The sequence below is a fragment of the Dasypus novemcinctus genome, chromosome 15 (genome assembly GCF_030445035.2).
Source record: "Dasypus novemcinctus isolate mDasNov1 chromosome 15, mDasNov1.1.hap2, whole genome shotgun sequence".
Taxonomy (NCBI): domain Eukaryota; kingdom Metazoa; phylum Chordata; class Mammalia; order Cingulata; family Dasypodidae; genus Dasypus; species Dasypus novemcinctus.
The window spans coordinates 12,884,154-12,909,008 of NC_080687.1; the positions used below are offsets into that span (position 1 = coordinate 12,884,154).

The window sequence follows — 24,855 nt, forward strand, 5'->3', positions numbered from 1 at the left end:
AACTCAAGGTTTTTTCTCACCAAAGTCAGTTGCCACGTGTTGAAGCAAGATGGTGGGTGAGCTCTGCCTGATCTCTCAGGATTTCCTATATCAGTCTGGCATAGGGCTCCTTTCTTTTTGGACCTCAGCTGCTCAGCTGCTCTGTTCTCTTCAGCTGCAAACTATGAGGCAAATGGTTCATCTCTCCCCAGAGCCCCAGGATCAAATGTGACAGAGCGCTCTCCTCTTCTCATGTGTCTTCTTGAGTGAGTGCCCATTTATATAGACCCACCAAGGGGTGGGACCCAACCTAAGTCATGCCTTACAATGTGGTCAGATTAAAAGCCTTGAACTGATTTTATCAAATAAGCTTAAAACCTTTGAATTTATACAATCAAAAGGGTATCATACCCAGAGGAATAGATTAGTTTACAAACATAATCTTTCTCTTTTCGGGATTCATTAATCTCAAACTGCCACAGACTAGATGATTTCACTTTGTTTTACATTCAAGTTCACTGGTTTCTTTCTTCTGTCAGCTCCAATCTTCTTTGAACCCCTCTAGGGAATTTTTAATATCTGTTACTGTGGTCTACAGCTCTGTTTGATTCCTTTTCATGGTTTCCACCTCTCTATTGATATTCTGTTTGTGTCCATCTGTCATTTTCTTGATTTCCTTTAGTTCTTTGTCCATGTTTTCCTTTAGCTCTTTGAGCATATTTAGGACCTTTTTTTTTTTAAAGTCTTTATCTGGAATGTCCCAGGTCTGATCCTCCTCACTGATGTTTTGAATGCTTGAATATTCTCCTATTCCTGGGCTATCACTTCTTGTTTCTTTGTAGGTTTTGTATGCTTTTACTGAAACCTGGAACCTGGACATTTTGTTATTTTAATGTGTTGTTGCTGGAATTTAAAGTCTGAGGTATCAATTCCTTAAGCTTGTATCCAGCCAGTGTTATGAGAAAGCTTTTCTTGAATGCCAGGAACTAACAAAAAAGAACAAGAAGAAGAAAAAAAAAACAGCAGCAGCAGCAGTAGTAGTAGAAGAAGAAGAATAAGGAGGAGAAGGAGAAGAAGAAATGACAAAGATGAAGAAGAAAAAGAAAATACTTTTCCCTAGTCTTTGCAGACTAACCTTGTGAACGCTCTCTTTTAGAGCCTATCTACGCAATGAGTTTAGAGAATAGTTCCAGGCTAAAAGTGTAGACTTTGCCCTAATCCTTTCTGTACATGAGTCTTTTCTTGGATATGTGTATGTGGCCTTAGGAATTCCCTCACTTACACAGATACAAATATACCATCTCCCCTAGAAGTAATTTCTCCATGGTCTTAGGCACTGCACTTTATGTTGTAGAGTCATTGATCCCCAGACAGTCTCTTGACTGCTCTGAAATAGTGTTCTGTAGGAAAGCCTTGTGAACTGCCTTCTACATGCTGGGCAGATTCCTTGGCCAGAGTCACTCAGGTCACCCTCAGACGTACATAGTGGGTCAGACATCCTTGCTCTCAGTAGGAGCACCAGGGGTACTCTGCTCCCCCTGGAACTGGGAGGAGGGACCTGCCCTGGGAGAACAGGTCAGGTCTATGTGAGCCAGTGAGGGGTGGGGGAGGCGCTATCAGGGTGGCACAAGATCCTACCACTTGTTCTTCATTCAGCACTCAACCTGTTCCTGCAGTGCTTTACCTGTTTTCTGGAGCTTTGAGAAGGATGTTCCTACCAGTTCTTGCTGGTTGTACAAAACTTCTGCTTCCCTACCAGTTTTATTAATGATTTTATTGCATTTAGTTGTGCTAGTAAATTTTTGTAGAAGAAAAGGATGGTGACAGAAACAGTAGCAGTAGGAGGAAGTGGAGATTTGTAATTAGCACCTCAGTGTAAAGGACAGGTTAAAAAAAATAGACTGACGACTGAAGAAGCATGTTGATCTTTTTATTGTCTCCTGTGATTCTTTTGAATTTGATAGTTTTGTATTTAGAGGCACGTACCTCAGAAAAGAGAAAGTAATAAGACTTCTTTATATTGTTTTAGCAATAGAAAAAGGATGTCTACAATTGTCCGAACTCCTACAGGACAACTCCGGCTCTACTGTAAAGGGGCTGTAAGTATTGGAATTCATCATTAATATTAACTCTTTATCTCTTTTTACAACAACTGGTAGGAAGACTTTTACAAATCCTCAATATTTAAAATTTTTGTTGCTTTAGTCTGCTGTTGTTGTTGGTTGTTTACAACATGATCCAAAACTGAAAAGTCTATTTTGAAGTAGCCAAAAAGCTTATGAAATAGTCAAAGCCCATTGAAATTTGTGGTGGCTCAGATCAGTATGTTTAAGCTTTAAAGTAAGTGAAAATTTTGTTGTCACTAAATTGTTTTATTGAGAGCCAATGATTAGATTGTTGATATTAAGATTTTGGAGCATGAATTCCAATTCAGTTCTGAGCTCGAGTGTTTGCACTTGCAAGTCTCAGGTAATTCACTTTTACCTAAGTAAATCTTTTTAAGTACTTACAAAGTCACTCACTGCCTTATGTACTTCTTGAAAAAAGATATTTATCAAGGTATCATCGACATAAAATTAACTGCACATATTTAAATCATACAATTTGATTAACTTTGCCCCCTTCACCCCTGCCAAGGTGGTGAACATATCCGTCACCCCCAAAAGTTTTCTCGTGCCCCTCTGTAGGTCTTTCCTTTCTGCTCCCCCCAGGCAAATATTGATCTGTCTTTTGTCACTATAGATTAGTTTGCATTTTCTAAAATTTTATATAAATGGAATCAAGTAATATGACTCTTTTTGACTAACTGCTTTCACTCATAATAATCTTGATACTCATTTTTGTATCAATAGTTCATTTCTTTTTTATTGCTGAGAAGTATTGCATTGTATTTTTCTATTACAGTTTATATATTTGCCTGTTAATGGACATTTTATTTGCAGTTTTTGGCTACCACAAATAAAGCTCCTATGAATATTGGTGTGCAAGTCTTTGTATGGACATATGGTTTCATTTCTCTTGGGTAAATAACTAGATCTGAAATGGTTGGATCATATGGTAGGTGTAAATTTAACTTAGGAAGCCACTAAACTGTGGTTACATTCACACTGGCAGACCTTGCCAACACAAACTGGTCTTTTTTCAACAGACACTGCACTCCAAGCTAAAAAAAAAATACTTGGAAGTGGACTTAGCCCAGTGGTTAGGGCGTCCGTCTACCACATGGGAGGTCCGTGGTTCAAACCCTGGGCCTCTGTGACCCGTGTGGAGCTGGCCCACGCACAGTGCTGATGCGCGCAAGGAGTGCCGTGCCACGCGGGGTGTCCCCCGCATAGGGGAGCCCCACGCGCAAGGAGAGCGCCCCGTAAGGAGAGTTACCCAGCGCGAAAGAAAGTGCAGCCTACCCAGGAGTGGCGCTGCACACATGGAGAGCTGACAGATGACGCAACAAAAAGAAACACAGATTCCTGGTGCCGCTGATAAGGATAGAAGTGGTCACAGAAGAACACAGGGAATGGACACAGAGAGCAGACTTGGGGGGAGGGGGGGAGAAATAAATAAAAAAAAAACAAAAAACATAAAAACACTACCAATCAAGACCAAAGTGTAGAGAGGAAAACCTGACTAATTTCTTGCCATATATTTCAGATAGAGTTTAATAATTCACAGTACCTTCCTGTATTGTTCTAAGACTGGGAAAAATGGAGGATCAATTTTATTTCCTTTCATGTTAAAGCAAAACCTTATCAAATGTGAAACCCACACCATTATAAATATGTAAAAAATGGTGAATATTTTATTCACTAATTTCCTCCTATAGGGAAACTATATGACTGAAAGATACACTTTGGTATGACACTTTTTATGATAGGGAAAGGCTGATAGAAGATAGGCTGATCAAATATCAAATATTACCCACCTTGTCCATTAAGGAGTTCAGTTATATTCACGGAAGGCCCAGGTTTCTGACTGAACCTGAGGCAGGTGTGTATATTCAGGTTGGAAATATAAACTAGATTTCCTCTGCCTTCCTGGAGGAGAGGGGAAGCAAAAGATGGGGCCAAGCATGAGTGTGAAAGGACTTTTCTAAAATGTCAAATATGGATTTAAAGTTCTTTGTTGTTTGAAGTGTGGAGACTGAGATATAAATGCCTTTGTTCAACTCTCCGGCAATAATTCTGGTAAAAACTACATGGTTCACCAGGGATTTCGGTGAACATAATCAAATTGGCATTGAGCAGAGAGGAAGCAACACACATGAATGCAGAAGTTAGCGTGTAAGAGGACAGGATCTGTATTTTCAGACAAAATATCTGAAACAATGGTTTTTAAGATAGCGGGCATCAGGCAATGACGTGCAGTGATCCCCAAGGGGTAGGAAACTGGTGAGGCAAGCCTAGCCATTGCCTCAGCTTATTGCTTTGAGAAAAATTTCCAGTCCAAGATGCAGGAAGAGGTGAAGCCACGGATCAAGGATCACCAGCAGCCAGCCCAGAGCGCCTTTGGGAAGAAAGTGTAGCCTTGATATCACCTTGGTTTGGACTTTCTTTGAGTTTCAAACTGTAAGCAAATAAAATCCAATTGTTTAAACTAACCCATTTCATGGTATTTGCTTGAGCAGCCATGAAAACTAAAACAAGCATATAAATTCAGGCAAAGTTATTATAACTGTATCCCACAAGTTCAAGTGATAAGTAGAGATAACCGCTCACAGTAAAATAAAAGATAAGTGTGTTTCTTTTAGGCAGCATAGAGTTCTTGCATTTTTAATTTATTCTGAAAATCTTAGCCTTTTACCTGGGGTGTTTAGAATGGATAAAATTAGTTTGCTTATAGATATGGTTAGGTTTAAATCCATCATCTTATTTATTTTCTATCTATCCCATCTGTTCTTTTTCTTTTTTTCCTGTTTTTCTACCTTCTTTCAGATTGAGTACTTTTTATATAATTTCTTTTGTTTTTTATTTTACTAATTGCTTTAGGGTTCCTAGTAGGTATCTTTAATTAACTTAAATAAAAGAAGAACTTTAAATTTTGATATTTTAGAAAAGTCCTTTCACACTCTTGCTTGGCTGATATTGCGATATTTTATGCATAGTATAAGAATCTTACAATAGTACAAGTTGATTTCTCTTCACCTAGTCTCTGGGCTATTGTAGTTATATATTCTACTCCTACAAACATTATAAACCCCACACTGAATTGTTATTAATCTTGTTTAAAAAATCAATAATTTTTTTTGTTTTCTTAAATTTTTTTGAGTTGTGGGTTTACAGAAAAATTATGCAGTAAGTACAGAGTTCCTATTTACACCTCCCCCCACAGTTTTCCCTATTATTAACATTTTGCATTAGTGTGCTACATTTGTTACAATCGATGAAAGGACATTTTTATAATTGCACTATTAACTCTAGTCTACAGTTTAATTAAGGTTAACTATATGTATTGTACTGGTCTATGTTTTTTTTTTTTAATTTGTATTCTAGTGACATATACACAACCTAAAATTTCTCCCATGTAACCACATTTAAATATATAATTCAGTGGTGTTAATTACATTCACAATGTTGTGCTACCATCACTACCATCCATTACCAAAATTTTTCCAACATTCCAAACAGAAACTCTACACCATTAACTCCCCATTCACTACCACTCACTACCCCCACTCAAACCTCTGGTAAACTATTCTAGTTTCTGGTTCAGTGAATTTGCTTATTCTAATTAATTCCTATTAGTGAGATCATACAGAATTGCGCTCTGGTGTCTGGTTCATTTCATGTAACATTATACCTTCAATGTTCATATTGTCACATGTATCAGAACTTCATTCCTTTCTTTTGGCTGAGTAATTCCATTGTATGTATATACCACATTTTTATTCATCCATTCATCATCTGATGGACAGTTGGGTTGCTTCCATCTTTTGGCAAATGTGAATAATGCTGCTATGAACAATGGTGTGTGAATATGTGTTCGAATCTCTGCTTTCAATTCTTTTAGGTATAAACCTAGAAGTGGGATTTCTAGGTCATATGGCTCTTCTATACTTGATTTCCTGAAGAGTGGCCAAACTGTTTTCCAGAGTGGCTGTACCATTTTCACTCTTACCAACAATGACCAAGAGTTATTTCTGCACATCTTCTTCAACACTTGTTATTTTCCATTTTTTTAAATAGCCATTCTAGTGGGTGTGAAATGGCATCTCATTATGGTTTTGATTTGCATTGCCCTAATGGCTAATGATATTGCATCTTTTTATGTGACTTTTAGACATCATTTCCTGTTTCCTTGTGTATCTTGTAATCTTTTGTCACACATTGGGAATTTTAATATTTTAGTGTGTTAACTCAGGGATTTCATCCCTGACCTTAAGTTTTATCCAGGTAGTGATAAGACAAAGGTTTCCTTGAGTGCCAGGAGCTAACAAAAGCAACAAATCAATGCAAAACAAAATTAAAAAACACTTTTTATAGACTTTGCAATTGGCTTTGCATTGGCCTGTGCTCTCCTTCAGAGTTTAGCCTTCCTATCAAGAACGTCAGCCTGAGGCAACAGTGTGTGGATCCTCTTTGCCTTTCCTGAGCCTGCATCTTGTCCTGGGCTGTGCTCACTGATGACTTTAGGAATTTCCCCCATTTACAGGAATCTGAATGTTCCCTCTACTTCCTATGCAATAGACTTTCCGCTCCTCTCAGGTTATCTATTGTATGTTTAAAGCCAGTAATTCTTTGTCCCAGGTCACACTGACTTAATTGTTTCTTAGACTTCTTTAGCTGTCTACAAGCTCCTTCTGTCCGCAGAAAAGATCTTGGAGGGTGAGCCAGGGATGAGTGTCCTGGTTTAGGCTTTCAGGCTGCCACCAGATAGATTAGCAATGACATACAGGCACCCCTAGTATGCATATAGGGGTTATTCTGCTCCCTTGTTACAGGGTTAGGGTGTCACAATGGGAGTCCAGGGCAGCTCCACACTGGAAAGGGGTCAGTAAGACCACCATGAGCTTTAAACAGCCAATTTTCTTTTATAAGAATTAGATAACAAGAAAAAATTCTGTGTTTTTACCCATGTCAGTACCATTTCTAGTGCTTTTCAGATCCATATTTCTATTTGGTATCATTTTTTTTTTTTTTCTGTCTGAATTACTTCCTTTACCATACCTTGTAGTGTGGGTTTGCTGGTGACAAATTTTTTCAGCCTGTATATTTCTGAAAAAAAAAGTCTTTATTTCATCTTTTTTCACCATCATTTATGAAATATATTTTTGCTGGGTATAGAATTCTAGGTTGACATTTTTTTTTCCTTTCATTACTTCAACACACAAGTACCAAATCCTTCATTTTTCTAGTTTTAGAATAGTACAGGAAGTTCCTGTGAATTATTAAACTCTATTTGAAATACATGACAAGAAATGCAAGTTAAGTTTCCTCTCTACATTTTGTTCTTGATTGGTAGTATTTATTAGCTTGGAATGCTGTGTCTTTTGAACAAAGGTCTATTGAGTCTACATCTGCCTAACTGCAGAGCTCCTTTCCTTTCAGAAAGCTGGCTTGCATTTGAATCATGTAAAATGTGGCATTTAACTCTTTATTTTTCTGGTATATGTGGCTTTTGATAGATTTTGTTTTTTTCTTTGAGAAATTTAAAAGTATTTTAAATAGGTATTTCTTTCATTATTCTCCTGGCCTTGTGGTCTTCTCAAACTTATTTTATTTGTAGTATCTGACTTTAGGTTAAAATGATTAGTCGAATTAATATTTTAAGAGTTATTTCTGAATTCGTTCTGGAATTGTGCTTTCAATGTGGCTATTCAAGCTGTTTTATACCTATTAACTAGAACAATAAAATTATAAAGCCTTCTTTAGATTTATGACTGAAAGGCTTACATAAGGTTGTTCATCACAAGAATATTTATTCAATAGGATGCAGTGATTTATGAGAGACTTTCAGAAGAGTCTCTGTTTGTGGAGGAGACATTAACACATCTGGAATATTTTGCCACAGAAGGTAAATGACAATTAAATGCAATATACCACTGGATGGTATCTAAGAATGGAGGAGAAAATGCTCAAAAAGACATTATTGGGACATAAGAATAACTGGAATATAGTATGTAAGCTTTGTGTCAATGTTAAATTTCTTGAACTGATAACTGCACTTAGGGGGATTTCATAATTGAATATCCTTGTTCATAGGAAATGTACATGGAAGTATTGTATATTCAAGGACTATTATATGTGCATCCTGCTCTCAAATGTTTGGTAAATGATAGAAAGATATATAGACAGACAGATAAATGGATGATAGATAATGATAGATATATAGATATAATAATATGGAAAAGGTGGCAATACATTATAACTGGTGGACCTGGGTATTTGGGGGACATGGGTATGTTGGGGTTTTCTATATGGGTTTGTATTATTTTTGCAACCCCTCATTTAAGCTTGAAATTATTTTAAAATAAAAAGATTTACAAGATAAAAATGGGTTTAAAGTCAGTTTTCTCTTTATTTTTTTATTTTTATTAAAGTTAATAGATCACAAAGAATGTTACATTAAAAAACATGAGGTTTCCATATAACCCACTCCCCATCCCCCACCCCCATCATTTTTGTAAATTGTATTTTTTTTAAGACATATACATCTCAAAAAATGTTATATTAAAAAACATAAGAGGTTCCCGCATACCCCCCACCTCCCGACCCCACTTCTCCCACACCAACAACCTCCCCCATCATTGTGGCACACTCATTGCACTCGGTGAACACATATTGGAGCACTGCTACACCACATGGATAATAGTTTACCCTGTAGTTAATTTTCTCTTACTTTAGAGATTAACTAGTAATTTAAAAATTGAACCCTCATTCATTTATCATTCATTCGACGAAGAGGTATTGAGCATCTATTTTGCGCCATGCACTGTTGCAAGTCTCCAGGACAGCAGTGAATAAAGCATAGAAAGCTCAGTCCCTCAAGGAATTTAGCAATAAATACCACTATTATGTGAGGCCATGTTGTTCTGGAAGAAAAGTGAAGAATATGGGCCAGAGAGAGTGATGGGGGTACACTCTATATAGTGTGGGAAGGTGGAATTAAGTAGAGGCTGAAGGAGGGGATCAAGGAAAACCATGTGGCAATCTAAGGGAAAGTATCTCAGGTAAAAGGTAAAGCGAGTGGAAGAGGGTGGAAGTAAGAAGACTAGCGAGGATGCCACAGTGAGCAAGGAAGGGACAGTAGGAGATGAGGACAGTAAGGTGCCCAGGGGCAAATCTTGTGCAGTCCTGTAGACCACAGTTAGGGCTGCACGTTCACTGGGCTTCACAAATGCCTTTGGACCTTGTTGTCAAATGCTTCTTCACTTGTCCCTGATCACCAGCAGCATGACCAGAATATTTTACATACTTTTTTGCAGGCCTGAGAACTCTCTGTCTTGCCTATACAGATTTAAATGAGAAAGAATATCAGCAATGGTTGACGGAGTATAAAAAGGCTAGCATGGTTTTATAAGACAGAATGAAAATATTGGAAGAATGTTATGATAATATTGAAAAGGTAACATACCCCATATGTCCTCTATATACCTGAGATAAATATGTGAAGAAAACACTTATCAATGCTATCATATTTTGGTATAATTTTTAAAACTCAGTTCAATTTTGTTATCCTTTTTATCACTCTTCCCATTTCAAAACAAGTACATGGTTATTAAAAACAATAAGCTAGAATATAAATAACCATCTTTAGTATTGAGCCTAATATAAATAACCATCTGTAGTATATGTAGATTAAGGTCTAGTATATTAACTTCCAGTCTCTTTCTTTATATGATTGTGTTATTTATGTAGTACATATACATATATTTTCCCCATAAAAATTAGCTCATGCTATATAAACTGCTTGAACCTTGAATTTTTCACTTAATTGGTTGGAAATTTTTTCATATTATTGAATATTCTTATATATTACCTTCTTTGATTACTCCAGGGTAATTCATTGTATGAATGAATACTTTTCCAGTGTGCTCTCTATTCTCTGGTAGTTTTTTTCCTAGGGGTTTCTCCTGTATCCTGGAATGTCGAGTGTTACTAGAGCGTGATTGTGATTTTGTTTCAACTGGGGCCTCAGGGTTTCACAGATGCACGGTCAAGTTTTATATTAATTTTTTGGCTTGGGTTCTTTTGTTATTTGGTTACATGAATTCCGCATCTCTTGGATCCTCCTATTTTGTTCATTTCCAACATTGTTTTGGGTATAATGGACCCCTAGAATTTCCATATGACTTTTAGGACCAGCTTGTCAATTTCTGCAATGGAGTCACGTAGGATTTTGATAGGGATTTGTGGCAGTTTGGTATTGTTTATGCATTCCAAAAACAGTAATTGGATTGTGTTCATAAACTGGTCTGTTCCTCTGGGTGTATTATCAGAGCGTAGTAGATTCAGAGGATTCACTTTTACTTTATTAGATCAAGATTAGGGCTTTTATTTGACCCTGTCAATAGGATGACAGGGTTTGAATCCCCATCTCCTTCCCCCTCCCCCCAGGGCTATATGAATGGATACTCGATCAAGGACAGGAAAGTAAATGCATCGAGAAGGAGAACTGAGAGTTGAATTTTAGACGCTGGAGTCCTGGGGAGAGAGCCAAGCCATTAGCCTGATAGTTTACAGGTGCCCTTGTGATGAGACCAGAGCAGCTGAGCCTGGAGAGGAATGAACCCTGGGAAGAGAGACAAGCCTTATGCCAGCCTACAGCTGAGACTGGAAGAGGCTGAAACCATGTAGCCTTAAGAGGAAGAAGAAGGCTGAACCTTGCAGAGACCGGCAGCCATCTTGCTCCAACATGTGGAAACAGACTTTGATGAGGGAAGTAATTTACTCTTTATGGCCTTGTGACTATAAGCATCTGCCCCAAATAAATACTCTTTATAAAAACCAACCGATTTCTGGTATTTTGGCTTAGCACCCCTTTACAGATTACAACAGATTACATTGATCCTGTTGATCAATTTGGAGAGTATTGCCATCTTAACAAGGCAAAGTTTTCTAATTCATGGACCTTTAATTCCTTTCAACAATGATTTGTAGTTTTCAGAGTATAAGTTTTAAAGTTCTTTTTAAAATTTAATACTAAATAATTTATTCTTTTTGCTAATATAGTAAATTAAACTGATTTTTTAAAATTTCATTTTTGGATTTTCATGGCTAGTGTATAGAAATACAATTGATTTTTGTATATTGATCTGGTATCCTACAATTTTGCTGAACTCATTTGTTTCAATAGTTTTTAACGGACTCATTAGGATTTCTGAATACAAGATCCTGTCATCTGTGAATAGAGATAGTTTTATATTTTCCTCTCCAAACTGGATGCTTTTTATTTCATCTTCTTGCCTAATTGCCCTGGCAAAACCCTCCAGTATAATGTTGAATTAGAGTAGTAAGAGAAGACATCCTTTTTTATTCTGATCTTAGGGGAAAGTTGTCTTAGTTTTCTAGGGTTATTACAAAGTACCACAAACTGGGTGGCTTAAAACAACAGACATTTATTTTCTTACAATTCTGGAGGCTAGGAGTTTGAAATCAAGGTGTCAGTGGGACCATGTTTCTTCCAAGTCTGTGGAAAGAATCTGTTCCATGACTTTATCTTGGCTTCTGGGTGGTAGCTTGCTGGCAACCCATCACATTCCCTGCCTCTATTGTTACATGGTGTCCTCCCTATGTCTGTTTGTTCCAAATTTCCTCTTCTTATAGGGACATTAGTAGTATTGGATTAAGGTCCCACCCAACTCCAGTGTGACTTCATTTTAATTTTCCTAATTCCATTTGTAATGACCCTATTTCCAAGTAAGATCACATCTGAGCTACCGGGGATTAGAATTTCAATATATATTTTTATGCTACATAATTCACTACCTAACAAAACTATTCAGTCTTTTACCATTAAGTATGATATTAGGTGTGGGTTTTGACATATATCCTTTATCAAGTTTTTGAGGAAGTTCTTTGGTATTCCAAATTTGTAGAGTATTTTTTATCATGAAAAGGTATTAGATTTTAACAAATGCTTTTCTGAATCTATAGAAATGATCCGGTCCTTTTTTTTCTATTGATACAGTATATTTCATTAATCAATTTAGTTCCTTGACTTTTAGGTATAAATCCACCTTAGTCATGGTGCTTACTCATTTTTATAAGTTGCTTGATTTGATTTAAGGGTATTTCGTTGAGGATTTGGCATAAATATTCATAAGGGATATTGGACTGTAATTTTCTTTCCTTATGAAGTCTTTGTCTGGTTTTGGTACCAGGATAATACTGGTCTGATCAAGTGAGTTGTTGTGAAGTCTTTTCTCCTCTTCTACATTTGGAAGGGTTTGTGAACAATTATTATTAATTCTTATTTAAATGTTTGGTAGAATATCAGTGAAGCTGTCTGGTCCTGGGCCTTTCTCTGTGGGTACTTTTTAAATGACTTATTCAATCTCTTCACTTTTTATGGTTCTATTCAGATTTTCTATCTAATTTTTAGTCGGTTCCAGTAGTTTGTGTCTTTCTAGGAATTTGTCCATTTTCCCAAGTTCTCCAATTTTTTGGCATAGAGATATTCACAGTATTCCCTTATCTCTCTGTTGGGTGGGTATTAATGTCCCATCTTTCATTCCTGAGTTTGATCATTTGAGACTATTCTCTTAGTTGCTTGTTTACACTTAAGGCTTGTTAGATTTTTGATCTTTTCAAAGAATCAACTTTTGGTTCTGTTAATTTTCTTTATCATTTTTCTATTTTCAACTTCATTAGTTTCTGCTAACCTCTATTATTTTAATTCTTCCAATTTCTTTAGGTTTAGTTTGCTCTTATTTTTCCAGTGTCTTAAAATGAAAGGTTTGGTTATTTATTTGAGGTCTTTATTCTTTATTTTTAATATAGGATTTTACAGATATAAGTTTCCCTCTAAGTACTTCTTTTTTGATGCATTTATTCCACTTCTAAAACTTTTTGCCTCAGAAATACTTGTCTACTTGAACAAAGAAAGAAGTTGCTATAAAAGGACAGATGTGGAAAATTTCCATTATATATCAAGTAATAAAAGCAGGTATAGAAGAGTAATAGTTCCTTAATATATTTATGATGTCTTCTTTGAAGATTTTTTCTGTTAACTTAACATCTAGACTCCCGCAAAGGAAGTTATTGTTGCTGGCTTTATCCCACTCCTAGATAATATTGATCTTTTTGAATGTATTTTTTTAAAATTTCTCCTATAAACCATTTGCCTCTGTTGGTATCACCAGCTCTTGGGCTCCACTAGTCACCACTGATGGCTCTATACCACTGAGGAGTATTGGGACCCCATTATCATTGGCCTGCCATGACTGGAGTAGACCTTTGCCCTGTGACAGGAGTCTGAGTGAAGGATATAATCTCTTGACTTCTCAGCCACACTCACCTGGAATTTAACTCATGCAATATTGAGATTGGGGACATATGAAATTCTGGTGGACTTCTCCCTCTGGTGAAATAACATATCCCTATTGTAAGTGCTGTGTGAGAAGGCTTCTTCTTGACCATACCCACTGTGGCAGTTTGAAATTATTTTATGAATCCCAAAAAGAGGAAGATCATGTTTTTAAATTAATCTATTCCTATGGGTATGATACCCTTTGGTTTCAAAGGGTCATTTGATTAGATTACTTGAAAGACTGCTTTAGTACTTTTGATTGGACTACATCAGTGAAGCATGACTCAGGTTGAGTCTCTGCTGCCTTGCTGGATCTGATATAAATGCAAAGACACACAGAGAGAGTGAGAGACACAGTTACAAGAAAAGGAAGCTGCCATTTTTTACCCTGCAGTGTGAGAGAGGAGAAGATGATCTCTTAAGCATGAAGTCCCCAAGAGGCTGGGTCTACAGAACAGCTCAAGAAGAGATGTTGAGCCTAGAGGAGAAGGCTGAGACCTCGGCAGAGATGACAGCCATCTTGCTTTGTCATGTGCCCAGACAATAGAATAAATAGTAGCTGACTTTAGTGAGAATGCACCTCTTATGGTAACTCAATTTGGATATTTTATGGCCTTGGAACTGTAAGCTTCTACCCCAAATAAATCCCCTTTACAAAAGCCAACCCATTTCTGGTATTTTGCATTGACAGCCCTTTGGCAAACTAAAACACCCACCAAAGTGGAGGAGTGAGCAGATTATGGCTGAAGTGCCACAGACTCTTGCCCTTGTTACTGAACAAGTGTTTCTTAATTTGCTGAATGCCCTTAGAACTATTTTTGAGACTCTATATTATATTTTTTTAGTTTTTCACCAGTTATGGGGGGCTCACCAGCTGGGGAGCTGCCCACCATGCTCCTCATACTGCCATTTGAGATGTAGATCTCTTGAAACATTCATACTTGAAAACATAAATCATAACTGAAAATACTTTCTACTGGTGATGTGACAATTTACATTAATATACAAATGTCACAAAAGTATTAGAGTAGAAATGGTATAAATGGTAAAATGATAGAAATAGAGAGGTGTCTAATAGGATAAATTTGACTTGGAACTTTAGCATTTACAAAAATTCAGCTTGCCAATGAGAAGAATAAAAATTTTTTGGCTATTTTAAAGTTTTTACTTAGTGTATATATGTGATAGCATTTCAATTAAATAATTTAAATTCTAATTTCCAAAATATCTAGGAATTCCTGCTACTTGGAGCTACAGCCATTGAGGATCGCCTTCTAGCACATGTCCCAGAAACCATAGCAGCTTTACTGAAAGCAAACATAAGAATATGGGTTTTGACTGGAGATAAACAAGAAACTGCAATTAACATAGGTAATAGGTAAAAAGTTTTAAAATCTGATTATGCTTGTATTCTCAATAAATGAAATAATACATGTATCAATCATGTTATTAAGAATATATGGCTGAGCTTCCTAAAAGTAATTGTTTTGTCTTTGGAAAAATGGAATGCAATGGAACCTTCCAATCACAAAGCAGAGAACTGGAACAGATTTAGCAAAGCAAACTGTTACTGTCTGCTTCACATTCTTGAATCTAGAATGCAGCAGGAGTGATAGGTAGTTTCTTGTTCCTTTCCCCTCAAAACTTGAAATTATCTTATGGCACTTTTACCCTATGAGATATATATTATTGTAAATATTTATTCATATTATTTTGATTAGTGGGAATATCCAATTGGTGTTTTTTTCACTCAAGCTCTGATAACACTTTTTGCATTTATATATATATATTTAAAACCTTCACTGTTTTTTTGTATCCTAGGGATGAGAGGAGTAGAAATAGAGTTGAAAATCAACTGTTAGCAATAAATATGCAAGTACTGATCATGATGAGTGGTTGAAACTATTTTTCTTTCCATGATCATCATGGTAGTCACTACTGGTTAGCTGAGCAGATAGAGTAAATGACTCTGTATGTAGCAGACATCCTGTGAGTGTTGCTTTCATATGTTTGTTCATTTTATGTTCATTCATTCAGTTAGTGTTGCGCACCTGCTCTGTGTCAAGGAATTCTAGGAGCTGGGTGCGAAAAGGTGAGTAAGAAAGTCTCCATCCTCATGGAGCTTACATTCAAGTGGAGAAGACCGAAAATCAGCAAGCAAATAAATGTGTACTGTAATATTATTTTGATTAGCACTAAGAAAAAACAAAACAGAATATAGACAGGGGTATAAGGGTAATTTTAGGTGGAAGAGGTGGTGATATTTAACCAGAGAGCCAAATGAGAAGATGGAGAAGGTTTGGGAAAAATCATGGAAAAAGTATTCCAGGAAGAAAGAAGAGCAAGTGTAGTGCGGTTGTGTGAATATGCTTGTTATATTTGAGGAAATAGGAAGGTCAGTATGGCTAGAGTAGAGTAAGAAAGGCAGAGAACATGAGGAGGTCAAGGCTTGTAGGCCATAGAAATGAATGTTCAGGGTTTTAAGCAGGAGAGAAGTATGATCAAATTTATGTTTTAAAAATATCTGTTGTTGGTCCCAGATAACTTAAAACAAAAGGCCTCCTCATTGCTCTCCTGAGAGCTAGCAGGTGGGGCCACCAATCAGAACAGCAAACAGCTGGGCCTCTCCCCAGCATTAGGAAAGTGGAGATGGAAAGGCTTTAAACAGGCCTAATGGAGACCCCAGGAGTGCATCCTGCCGCATGCCCACACCCATGTCTGGGGTTGTGTGCTTTTTTTTTTCCTTTTCTTGTTTTCTCAATAAACTGTTTACTCCCTTGCCAAATAAATAAATAAATCTGTCGGCTGTTGTGCTGAGACTAACTAATGAGATAATGGTGGTAAGTGCTTGTGTGTGATGGGAAATATGAGAGAGGGGCTGAATTTGGGACACACTTTGTAGGTTGAGCTGTCAGCACTTGTTGATGTGGGTACAATGAGTAGCAATGACTTTCAAAGAGTTTTGCTATAAAAGAGAGCAGAGAAATGGGATGACAGCTGGAAGAGAACATAGGATTGATGAAGCATGGGTTGTTTTGAAGGAGAGTTATATAACCTCTCTGAATATCAGTTTTCTCATCTGCAAAATGGGGCTAATAATTTTTACTGAATAGATTGTTGTGAGACTGGCTGGAGATAATCTTGTGAAAAGCTTATTAGCTTGATGCCAAGCTCTGAGCAACTCTTCTATGAAAGTTGGATATAACCAACTTTTATGTTCTGTACATCATGTCTAACCATGATGACCTTGACTATGACCTTTTTTATTCATGTGACAAACATTTGGAATATACCATGCATATTTGTACTTTTTTTCCAGGTTGTCCATATTTCTGATTTAATATGACTTGCTATATTTCTTTATAACCACAAACTCAACTACCACAGTAACTTAGTATACATCCTGTGAAAAGGCTTCAAACCAGCTGGAAGAGAATGATTCATCTCTCTCTCCACCTTTCTAAATGATAACAATTCATCCTTGCCCAGCCCAGTGAATGCCTAAGGACTACTTGTTTTACATGAGCCTTCCCTTATCTTGTCAGTTCAGGACTGAAACCCAGCTAGAGAAGATACAGATGTTGGTAGGAGGGGAATTATCACCCTTATTGAATGAGACTCATTTTTGTTGCCAGAAGTGTATGCTTCATTTGAATGACTAAATAATTGGATTCTTTGATAATTGCTGTGTTAAATTACACCAGTTTTTAAAAAAATGTTTTGTAATTGGGGGAGGGGGGGATGTGAAAGTTAAAGGAAATTAACTCACCAGCTTCTTAGAGCAGAGCTTGCAGACTCACATGCCTGGAATAACCAGGCAGGGAACGCTGGTAATCAGACAGAACCAGAGTGAGGGGCAAATGTACAAGTTGTATGGGTAAAGTCCATAGTGAGCATGGAGGAGAACAAGGCATGGCCAGTGCGTGGTGGCCTTGGGGAAATGAGTGTCCACCGTTCACATACCTTTTTAATTTTTCAAAGAGAATTGGGAATTCTGTCTTTTGATATGAAATAGGCTGGTGTTGGCTAAAATGTATAAAACACCATATGCTCAGAGAGCAACCTTCATAGTTCACCCTTGCTTTGAATATGTTGACTTACCTACTGGTCCTCAAATGGAGGTGTCAAGTAGGCTCCTGGCAGTGTAGGCTAAAAGTTTAGTGGGGAGGTCTAGGCTGAAGATATAAAATTAGGAGTCATCAGCAGATAGATGTCACATTAAAGCAGTGACAGGAAGAGATCAACAAGGGAGTGAGAAGTGGTATAAAAGAGGAGATACCCAGGGAGTGATGCAGGAAAAAGGAGAGAGAATTGCTGGAATAATGTTCTTGATTAGGTGAGAGGGGTTGGGCTCAAGGGCACAAGTGTAGGGTTTGGGTACACCCAGTGTACAAAGGATCTGTTGAGTTTATTCATAGTAACAGGAGGAAATGTAGAATGTTTGAGCACAGGTGCATGTAGTTGTGTCAATGTAGTGAAAGGAACTTTTGAAAATTCTCTTTAGATTGCTTCCCTTTTTCAGTGAAATAGCAAACCAGGATGCCAAGCTGAAAAGGAGGATGGGGAAAATGTACTAAAGCATTGTGGAGAGAGGAGAAAGTAGGAAATAGTCTAGGAGAATGGAAGGATTAATGGACTAGTGGACAGTTACTGAGTTAAACTCACACAGCCTTACCACCATCCAGAGTCTCCCTAGGACAGACATTTATTCTCAGGGACAAAGTCTGACTCTATAAAAGGAAAAGAAATACTCCCCCAATTTGTTCAACATTTTCAGGGCTCTCCTCTTTCAATCAAATCAATATTTCACATTATTTTGCACAACAGTGTTAATTCCTTTTATTCATCCAATAGCTTTCAAATCATGCCTCTTTGAGCCTCTGAGAGAAAAAAAAAAATGACCTATTGCTGGGCTATTTGTTTGTTAATGGCTGTTTCCTCAGATGCCCAAATACCTATTCCTTTAATTTTAGGATGACTGTTTATATAAAGAATTAAGCTTTTTGGACAGGGACTGCTCCTTTTTTTTCTTTTCTTTTCCATTCCCCTGTTTAGTTTTTAAAATGAGGAAAATTTTGAAATTTTCAAAATGAAAATCAATTCCTGACGTGTATAACCTCTTTATCACATTGAATGTTGTTAGCGAATTGAAGAGGTTTATTTTTTTCAGTCATTCCTAGGATTTTATTCGTATACTAGATAAAAATTGTTGATATAGCACTTCGATACAAAAGAATTTTGCCTCCTCAAAGACTTGGATTTGTTATAATCCATAAGCCTGAGTACCATAGAAAGACAATAAAAATAAAAATCCACAAAAATCTACAAGTAGAGATTTAACCATTAGTTATATGTAACTCTCCAGCCATTTCTATTCAAATTACCCACTAAGATTAAAACAAATCACAGTTTAAAGTCCTTTTCCCTCTACAAACTCTTACTCAGTTTTTGCTATGAGTTACTAGACTTTGAAGTAGTCGTGATGCAGGGAGGATGATGAAGGAAGAGTATAAACAGATCTATTTTCTTCATGAGCTCATGAAAAGCACTGAATCTTCGAAGATGACACCTTTCTTTCTTTTGCTCTAGCACATTCCTGCACACTGATATCAAGTCAAATGCCTCATATTCAACTGACTGAAAATTCACTTGAGGTAAGTAACTTAAAAATTATTTTTAAAGCGCATGCACCCCACATGTTATTCAAGGATTATCAACCACTTAAGAGAGCCTTGAGCACTCACTCCAGTTCCACTGGAAAGTACAGGGCTTCTCTAATATTCTTCCCCAAGAATCTGCAAATTCTTCCATTCTCAATCCTCTCTTCTTCTTTTCTTTGCTGAATTCTTGAGCTCTACCCTGTCTTTTATCACCACCCTGGTATAAGAGCAAATCCAGGACTCAGCTCAGATCTCATCTTCACCTTTAAAAACTAAAAAAGCACACACAACAAAACAAATCTTCTGTGTTTACAACAGTTTTATCAAAAGTCTGAGTGAATAGTTGGTGTATTAGTCAGCCAATGGGGTGCTGATGCAAAGTCCCAGAAATCTGTTGGCTTTTATAAAGGGCATTATTTGGGGTAAAAGCTTACAGTTACAAGGCCCTAAAAAGTCCAACTCAAGGTACCATTAGAGGTAATTTCTCACCCAAGTCAGCTGCCATGTGTTGAGCAAGATGGCAGGCGTTCTCTGCCTGGTCTCTCCTACCTTCTTCCTTTCAAGGCTCCATGGTCCCAGTTTCTTCTGATCTAAGGTATGGGCTGGCATAGGACTTGTTTCTTTCTGAGACTTTCAGCTGCTCAGCTGCTCTGGTGTCTCCTGCTGCAAACTATCAGGTGAATGACTCACCTCTTTTTCCAGGGCTTTTGCTGTTTGAGCCTTCTCTTTTCTGACACATGGCAGGCAGGATCAAAATGACAAAAAGACACACTCTTCTGTGTGTTTTCTTGAGCAAGTGTCCATTTAAATCAACCCACCAAGGGGGTGGGGACTCAACCTGGATTATGCCTTACTGACATGGTCAAATCAAAAGCTCTAAATTGATTTTATCAAGTAAACTTAAAACCCTTGAAGTTAATACACTCAAAGGGTATCACAACCTGAGGCACAGTCCAGTTTACCAACATGATCATCCTCTTTTTTTGGGATTCATAAAAATAATATCTAACTGGCACAGTTATTTACATTGTAATAACAAAAGCAATGGAATCAATTATTGAATATTCTTGCCTTTAAAACTTACAAGGCCACAGTCAGTTATTTTCTATTGAATAATGTTTTCACTGCATACTCTTCTTAGACTCATTTTTAAGGAATTTTAAATACAGTTATCCCTTCCACATTGTAACTTTTCCCATTGCAGCTTCATTATATCATGGTTAAGTATAACAAATTGAATGGACATTTTTGGGATTTTTTGGAAGTTGCAGACAACACACAAAGGTCAGCGGGTGACACAACAAAAGTTTAGAAATTCAGAAATGCATAAAAATTATATATAGTATTGTATAATATCAATATATTTTATCTTTTAATATCTTAAGCTACACCAACAACTGCAAAGCATTTGCATATACCACAAGATCTACATCTCTCTCACATAGAAAGTGTGACATTCTTTTGGGTACAGGATTGTCATAAAAAAGGCATTCCAGTAGACACTGGCATCATACGAGAACTGGAGAAGTCCTTATATGATTCCCTAAAGGAAAATAAAGTGAAGGGTCTCCTCCTACAGATTTTCAGGCTGGCAAAGCCTGGTTTGAAAATTTAAAAAAAAAGGTTTAGCCTATGAAATGTAAAAGCAACTGGAGAGGCAGGGTCTGGCAATCAAGAGGCAGCTTAGGGAGCTTCCAGAAACTGAAGAAACTGTGAGGAGAAAGGCTACAAACGAGAACAGCTATTTGGTGCTGACAAAACTGCCCTATACTAGGAAAAACCGCCTCAGAGGACATACATCAGCCAAGAAGAGTTGTGAGCCCCAGGTTTTAAAGCCTCAGGGGGTAGGGTAACCCTGCTCTTTTGTGCCATGTTGTAGGGTTCATATAAAGACAGCCCTGATGTAGAAAGCTGCTAAGCCTGGAGCTTGGAAAGGAAAGAACCAACTGCCGATCTTCTGGATGTTCAATAAGAAAGCACGTGGCCCACGCGGAGTGCTGCTGTGCACAAGGAGTGCCCCCCGCTCCTGCACAGGGAATGGCCCCTGGACTGCCCAGGAGTGGAGCCGCCCACATGGAGAGTTGACGCAGCAAGATGATGCAACAAAAAAGAGACACAGAGAAGAGACAATACGAGACACGTTGAACTAGGGAGCTGAGGTGGAGCAAGAGAATGATCGCCTCTCTCCCACTCTGGAAGGTCCAGGATGGGTTCCTGGAGCTGCCTGATGAGAATACGACAGACACAGAAGAACACACAGGGAATGGACACAGTGGGGGGGGGGGGGGGGGCCGAGAATAAGGAAATAAAAGCGCGGGTGACCAAAGCACTTTTCCCTGACTGGAGGATGGAAAATACCTTGCTAGGAAGGAATTGCTCTTTAAGGTATTATTGTTTCAGGACAATGCCCCCAGCCACCCAGAACCCCATGAAGTATTTTTGCTTAACATTGACCTTCATATAGCCTGTGAACAAATAAGTAACTGAAATTTTACAGTAAGGTACTCTAAACACCCCATAAAAGGAAAAGAAAAAATTCAGACTTCTCCAGTATGAAGAGAGGGCCAAAAAATTGTATGCAAACTTTCGAGATCATGGGGCTGCAGGGCCCATGATCCCTGTGATGTGGCAGTGATAACTGTTTCATTTATTCTTTCTGTGATGCTCTTCCTTTCTTTATAAATAAATCTGAATTTCTGATATGTATCATTTTCGTTCTTTTAGAAGAATTTTCTTTTTACATTTCTTACAGGGCTGATCTACTGCTGATGATTCCCTTAGTTCTTGTTTGTCTGAGAAAGTCTTTATTTTTCCTTCACATTTTAAGGATAATTTTTCTGGATATAGAATTCTAGGTTGGTGGTTTCTTTCTTTCAACATTTTGAATATTTTACTCCACTGTCTTCCTGATTATGAGAAGTCTAATATAATTCCTACCCTTGTTCCCCTTTGGTATTTTCAATATTTTTTCATTGTCTTTGGTTTCCTTGGATTGACTACAATGGACATTTTGTTATTTATCCTGGTTGGTTTTTTTTCCTGAGCTCCTTGGGTCTGTGGTTTTGTGTCTGTCATTAATTTGGGAAAATTCTCAACCATTACTATGTAAAATCTTTCTTTCCTTCTACTCTATTCTCTCTTTATTCTTCCTCTGGTTTTCCAATTATGTTTGTTACATCCTTTAAATTGTCCCATGGTTCTTAGATACTCTGTTATTTTTTATTTCACTTTTTTCTCTTTGCATTATAGTTTGGGCAGTTTCTATTAATGTAGCTTCAAGATCACTGATTCTTTCCTCAGCTGTAACCAGTCTATTGATGAGCCCATCAAAAATATTCTTTATTTATTTATTTTTTAGTTTGAATTTTTTTTATTGACTTTGTAATAATATTACATTAAATATATATATATATGAGGTCCCATTGAACCCTACCACCCCCACCCCACCTCTCCCCCCCCCCCCCCCCCAGCAACACTCCTTCCCATCATCATGACACATCCATTGCATTTGGCAAGTACATCTTTGGGCACCTCTGCACCTCATGGTCAATGGTCCACATCATGGCCCATACTCTCCCCCATTCCATCCAGTGGGCCCTGTGAGGATTTACAATGTCCGGTGATTGCCCCTGAAGCACCATCCAGGGCAGCTCCATGTCCCAAAGACGCCTCCACCTCTCATCTCTTCCTGCCTTTCCCCATACCCATCAGCCATCATGTCCACTTTTCTCAATCTAATGCCACCTTGTCTATGTGGACATTGGATTGGTTGTGTCCATTGCACCTCTATGTCAAGAGGAGGCTCAGATTCCACATGGATGCTGGATGCAATCCTCCCACTTTCAGTTGTAATCACTCTAGGCTCCATGGTGTGGTGGTTGTCCTTCTTCAACTCCATCTTAGCTGAGTGTGGTGAGCCCAGTAAGTCAGACTGTAGGTGCTGGAGTCTGTTGAGGTTCAGGACCTGGCTATCACATTGTCAGTCCAGAGATTCAAATCCCCTAAATATATCTTAAACCCTGACACTAACTGCACCTCCAGCACATTAGCATGAAAGTCTTATGAAGAGAGATCCCATCTGAGTCCAGATTCATCACACATAAACACCAGTTCCAAAGAGGGGCCATCTGACCTGGTAGTTAACCCCATCGGCCATGACCATAACTCCCATGGGTCTCTTTAGCCCTCGAAGGAACCGATATCTGGGGGTTGTATCTGCTTTATCTGTCTCTCAGACTCTGCTCAGTTGTGCATAAGGGCAATCCTTCTGCCAGCCTCCAGACTCTTTTTTAGAGACTCGTAGCCATATAAACTCATTTCTCCTTTCCATTTCCCCCTTACATTAGGTCAAACAGCATTTTGAAGTCATGTTATTTTATGTAGACAGGGAAAAAATATTCTTTATTTAACAGCATTTTTTATTTCTAGTATTTCCTTTTTGTTCTTTCTTAGAGTTTCCATTTCTCTGCTTATACTATCAGTCTGTTACTGTACTTTGGCTACTTTTTCCATTAGCATCTTTAGCATATTAATCATAATTATTTTAAATTCTCTGACAACTACAGTATTTGTGTTATAGTTGAGTTTGGTTCTAATGATTGCTTTGTCTCTTCAGACTGTGTGGGGTTTTTTTTTCTTTCTTGCCTTTTATCATGCTTATTTTTTTGTTGTTGACATGATTTATGCAGTAATAGGAACTGAGATGAAAGGCCTTTAATGTGAAGTTTTAGGCGACAGACTTGGCCCAGTGGTTAAGGCGTCTGTCTACCACATGGGAGGTCTGCGGTTCAAACCCCAGGCCTCCTTGACCCGTGTGGAGCTGGCCCATGCACAGTGCTGATGCGCGCAAGGAGTGCCCTGCCACACAGGGGTGTCCCCCGCATAGGGGAGCCCCACGTGCAAAAAGTGCACCCAGCATGAAAGAAAGTGCAGCCTGCCCAGGAATGGTACCACGCACACGGAGAACTGATGCAGCAAGATGACGCAAGAGACACAGATTCCCGTGCCGCTGACAACAACAGAAGTGGACAAAGAAGACGCAGCAAATAGACAGAGAGAACAGACAACCAGAGTGGGGGGGGGGGGGAGAGAAATAAATAAATAGTTTTTTTTTTAAAGATTTATTTATTTATCCTCCCCCCCCAGTTGTCTGTTCTCTGTGTCTATTTGCTGTGTCTTGTTTCTTTGTCTGCATCTGTTGTTGTCAGAGGCACAGGAATCTGTGTCTCTTTTTGTTGCGTCAGCTCTCTGTGTGGCACCATTCCTGGGGAGGCTGCACTTTGTTTCGCGCTGGGCGGCTCTCCTTACGGGGTGCACTCCTTGCGCGTGGGGCTCCCCTACGTGGGGGACACCCCTGCGTGGCACGGCACTCCTTACACGCATCAGCACTGCACGTGGACCAGCTCCACACGGGTCAAGGAGGCCCAAGGTTTGAACCACGGACCTCTCATGTGGTAGACAGACGCCCTAACCACTGGGCCAAGTCCATTTCCCAATAAATAAATCTTTTTTTAAAAATGTGAAGTTTTATGTTAGTCTGGCTAGGAGATGGGCTACATTTAATGTTGGCTGTATCTGTAGGTGCTGGTGGCTTCATATTCTATTGTCCTTTAAGTTTGTATAATGAAAGGTATGCAAGTTTTTGAGAGCAATAAACAGTCCTAAAATCATTATTGTAGTTTTTAGTGTAAAGACCTTGCATATATTTTGTTAAATGTATTACTAATACTTTATGAGTTGTGGCAATATTTAA

The 24,855-nt window shown here is 38.1% G+C and overlaps 1 protein-coding gene across 1 annotated transcript in view; it reads left to right on the forward strand.

Moving 5' to 3' along the window:
* LOC101414600 (phospholipid-transporting ATPase IB-like) overlaps nucleotides 1-24,855 on the forward strand; it is a 207,597-nt gene that overhangs the window by 101,113 nt on the left and 81,629 nt on the right. Inside the window, 5 exon segments of the mRNA XM_058276906.2 lie at nucleotides 2,009-2,078; nucleotides 7,902-7,986; nucleotides 9,398-9,537; nucleotides 14,676-14,814; nucleotides 19,033-19,097. Of these exon segments, the coding sequence (XP_058132889.2) occupies nucleotides 2,009-2,078; nucleotides 7,902-7,986; nucleotides 9,398-9,537; nucleotides 14,676-14,814; nucleotides 19,033-19,097 (499 nt within the window).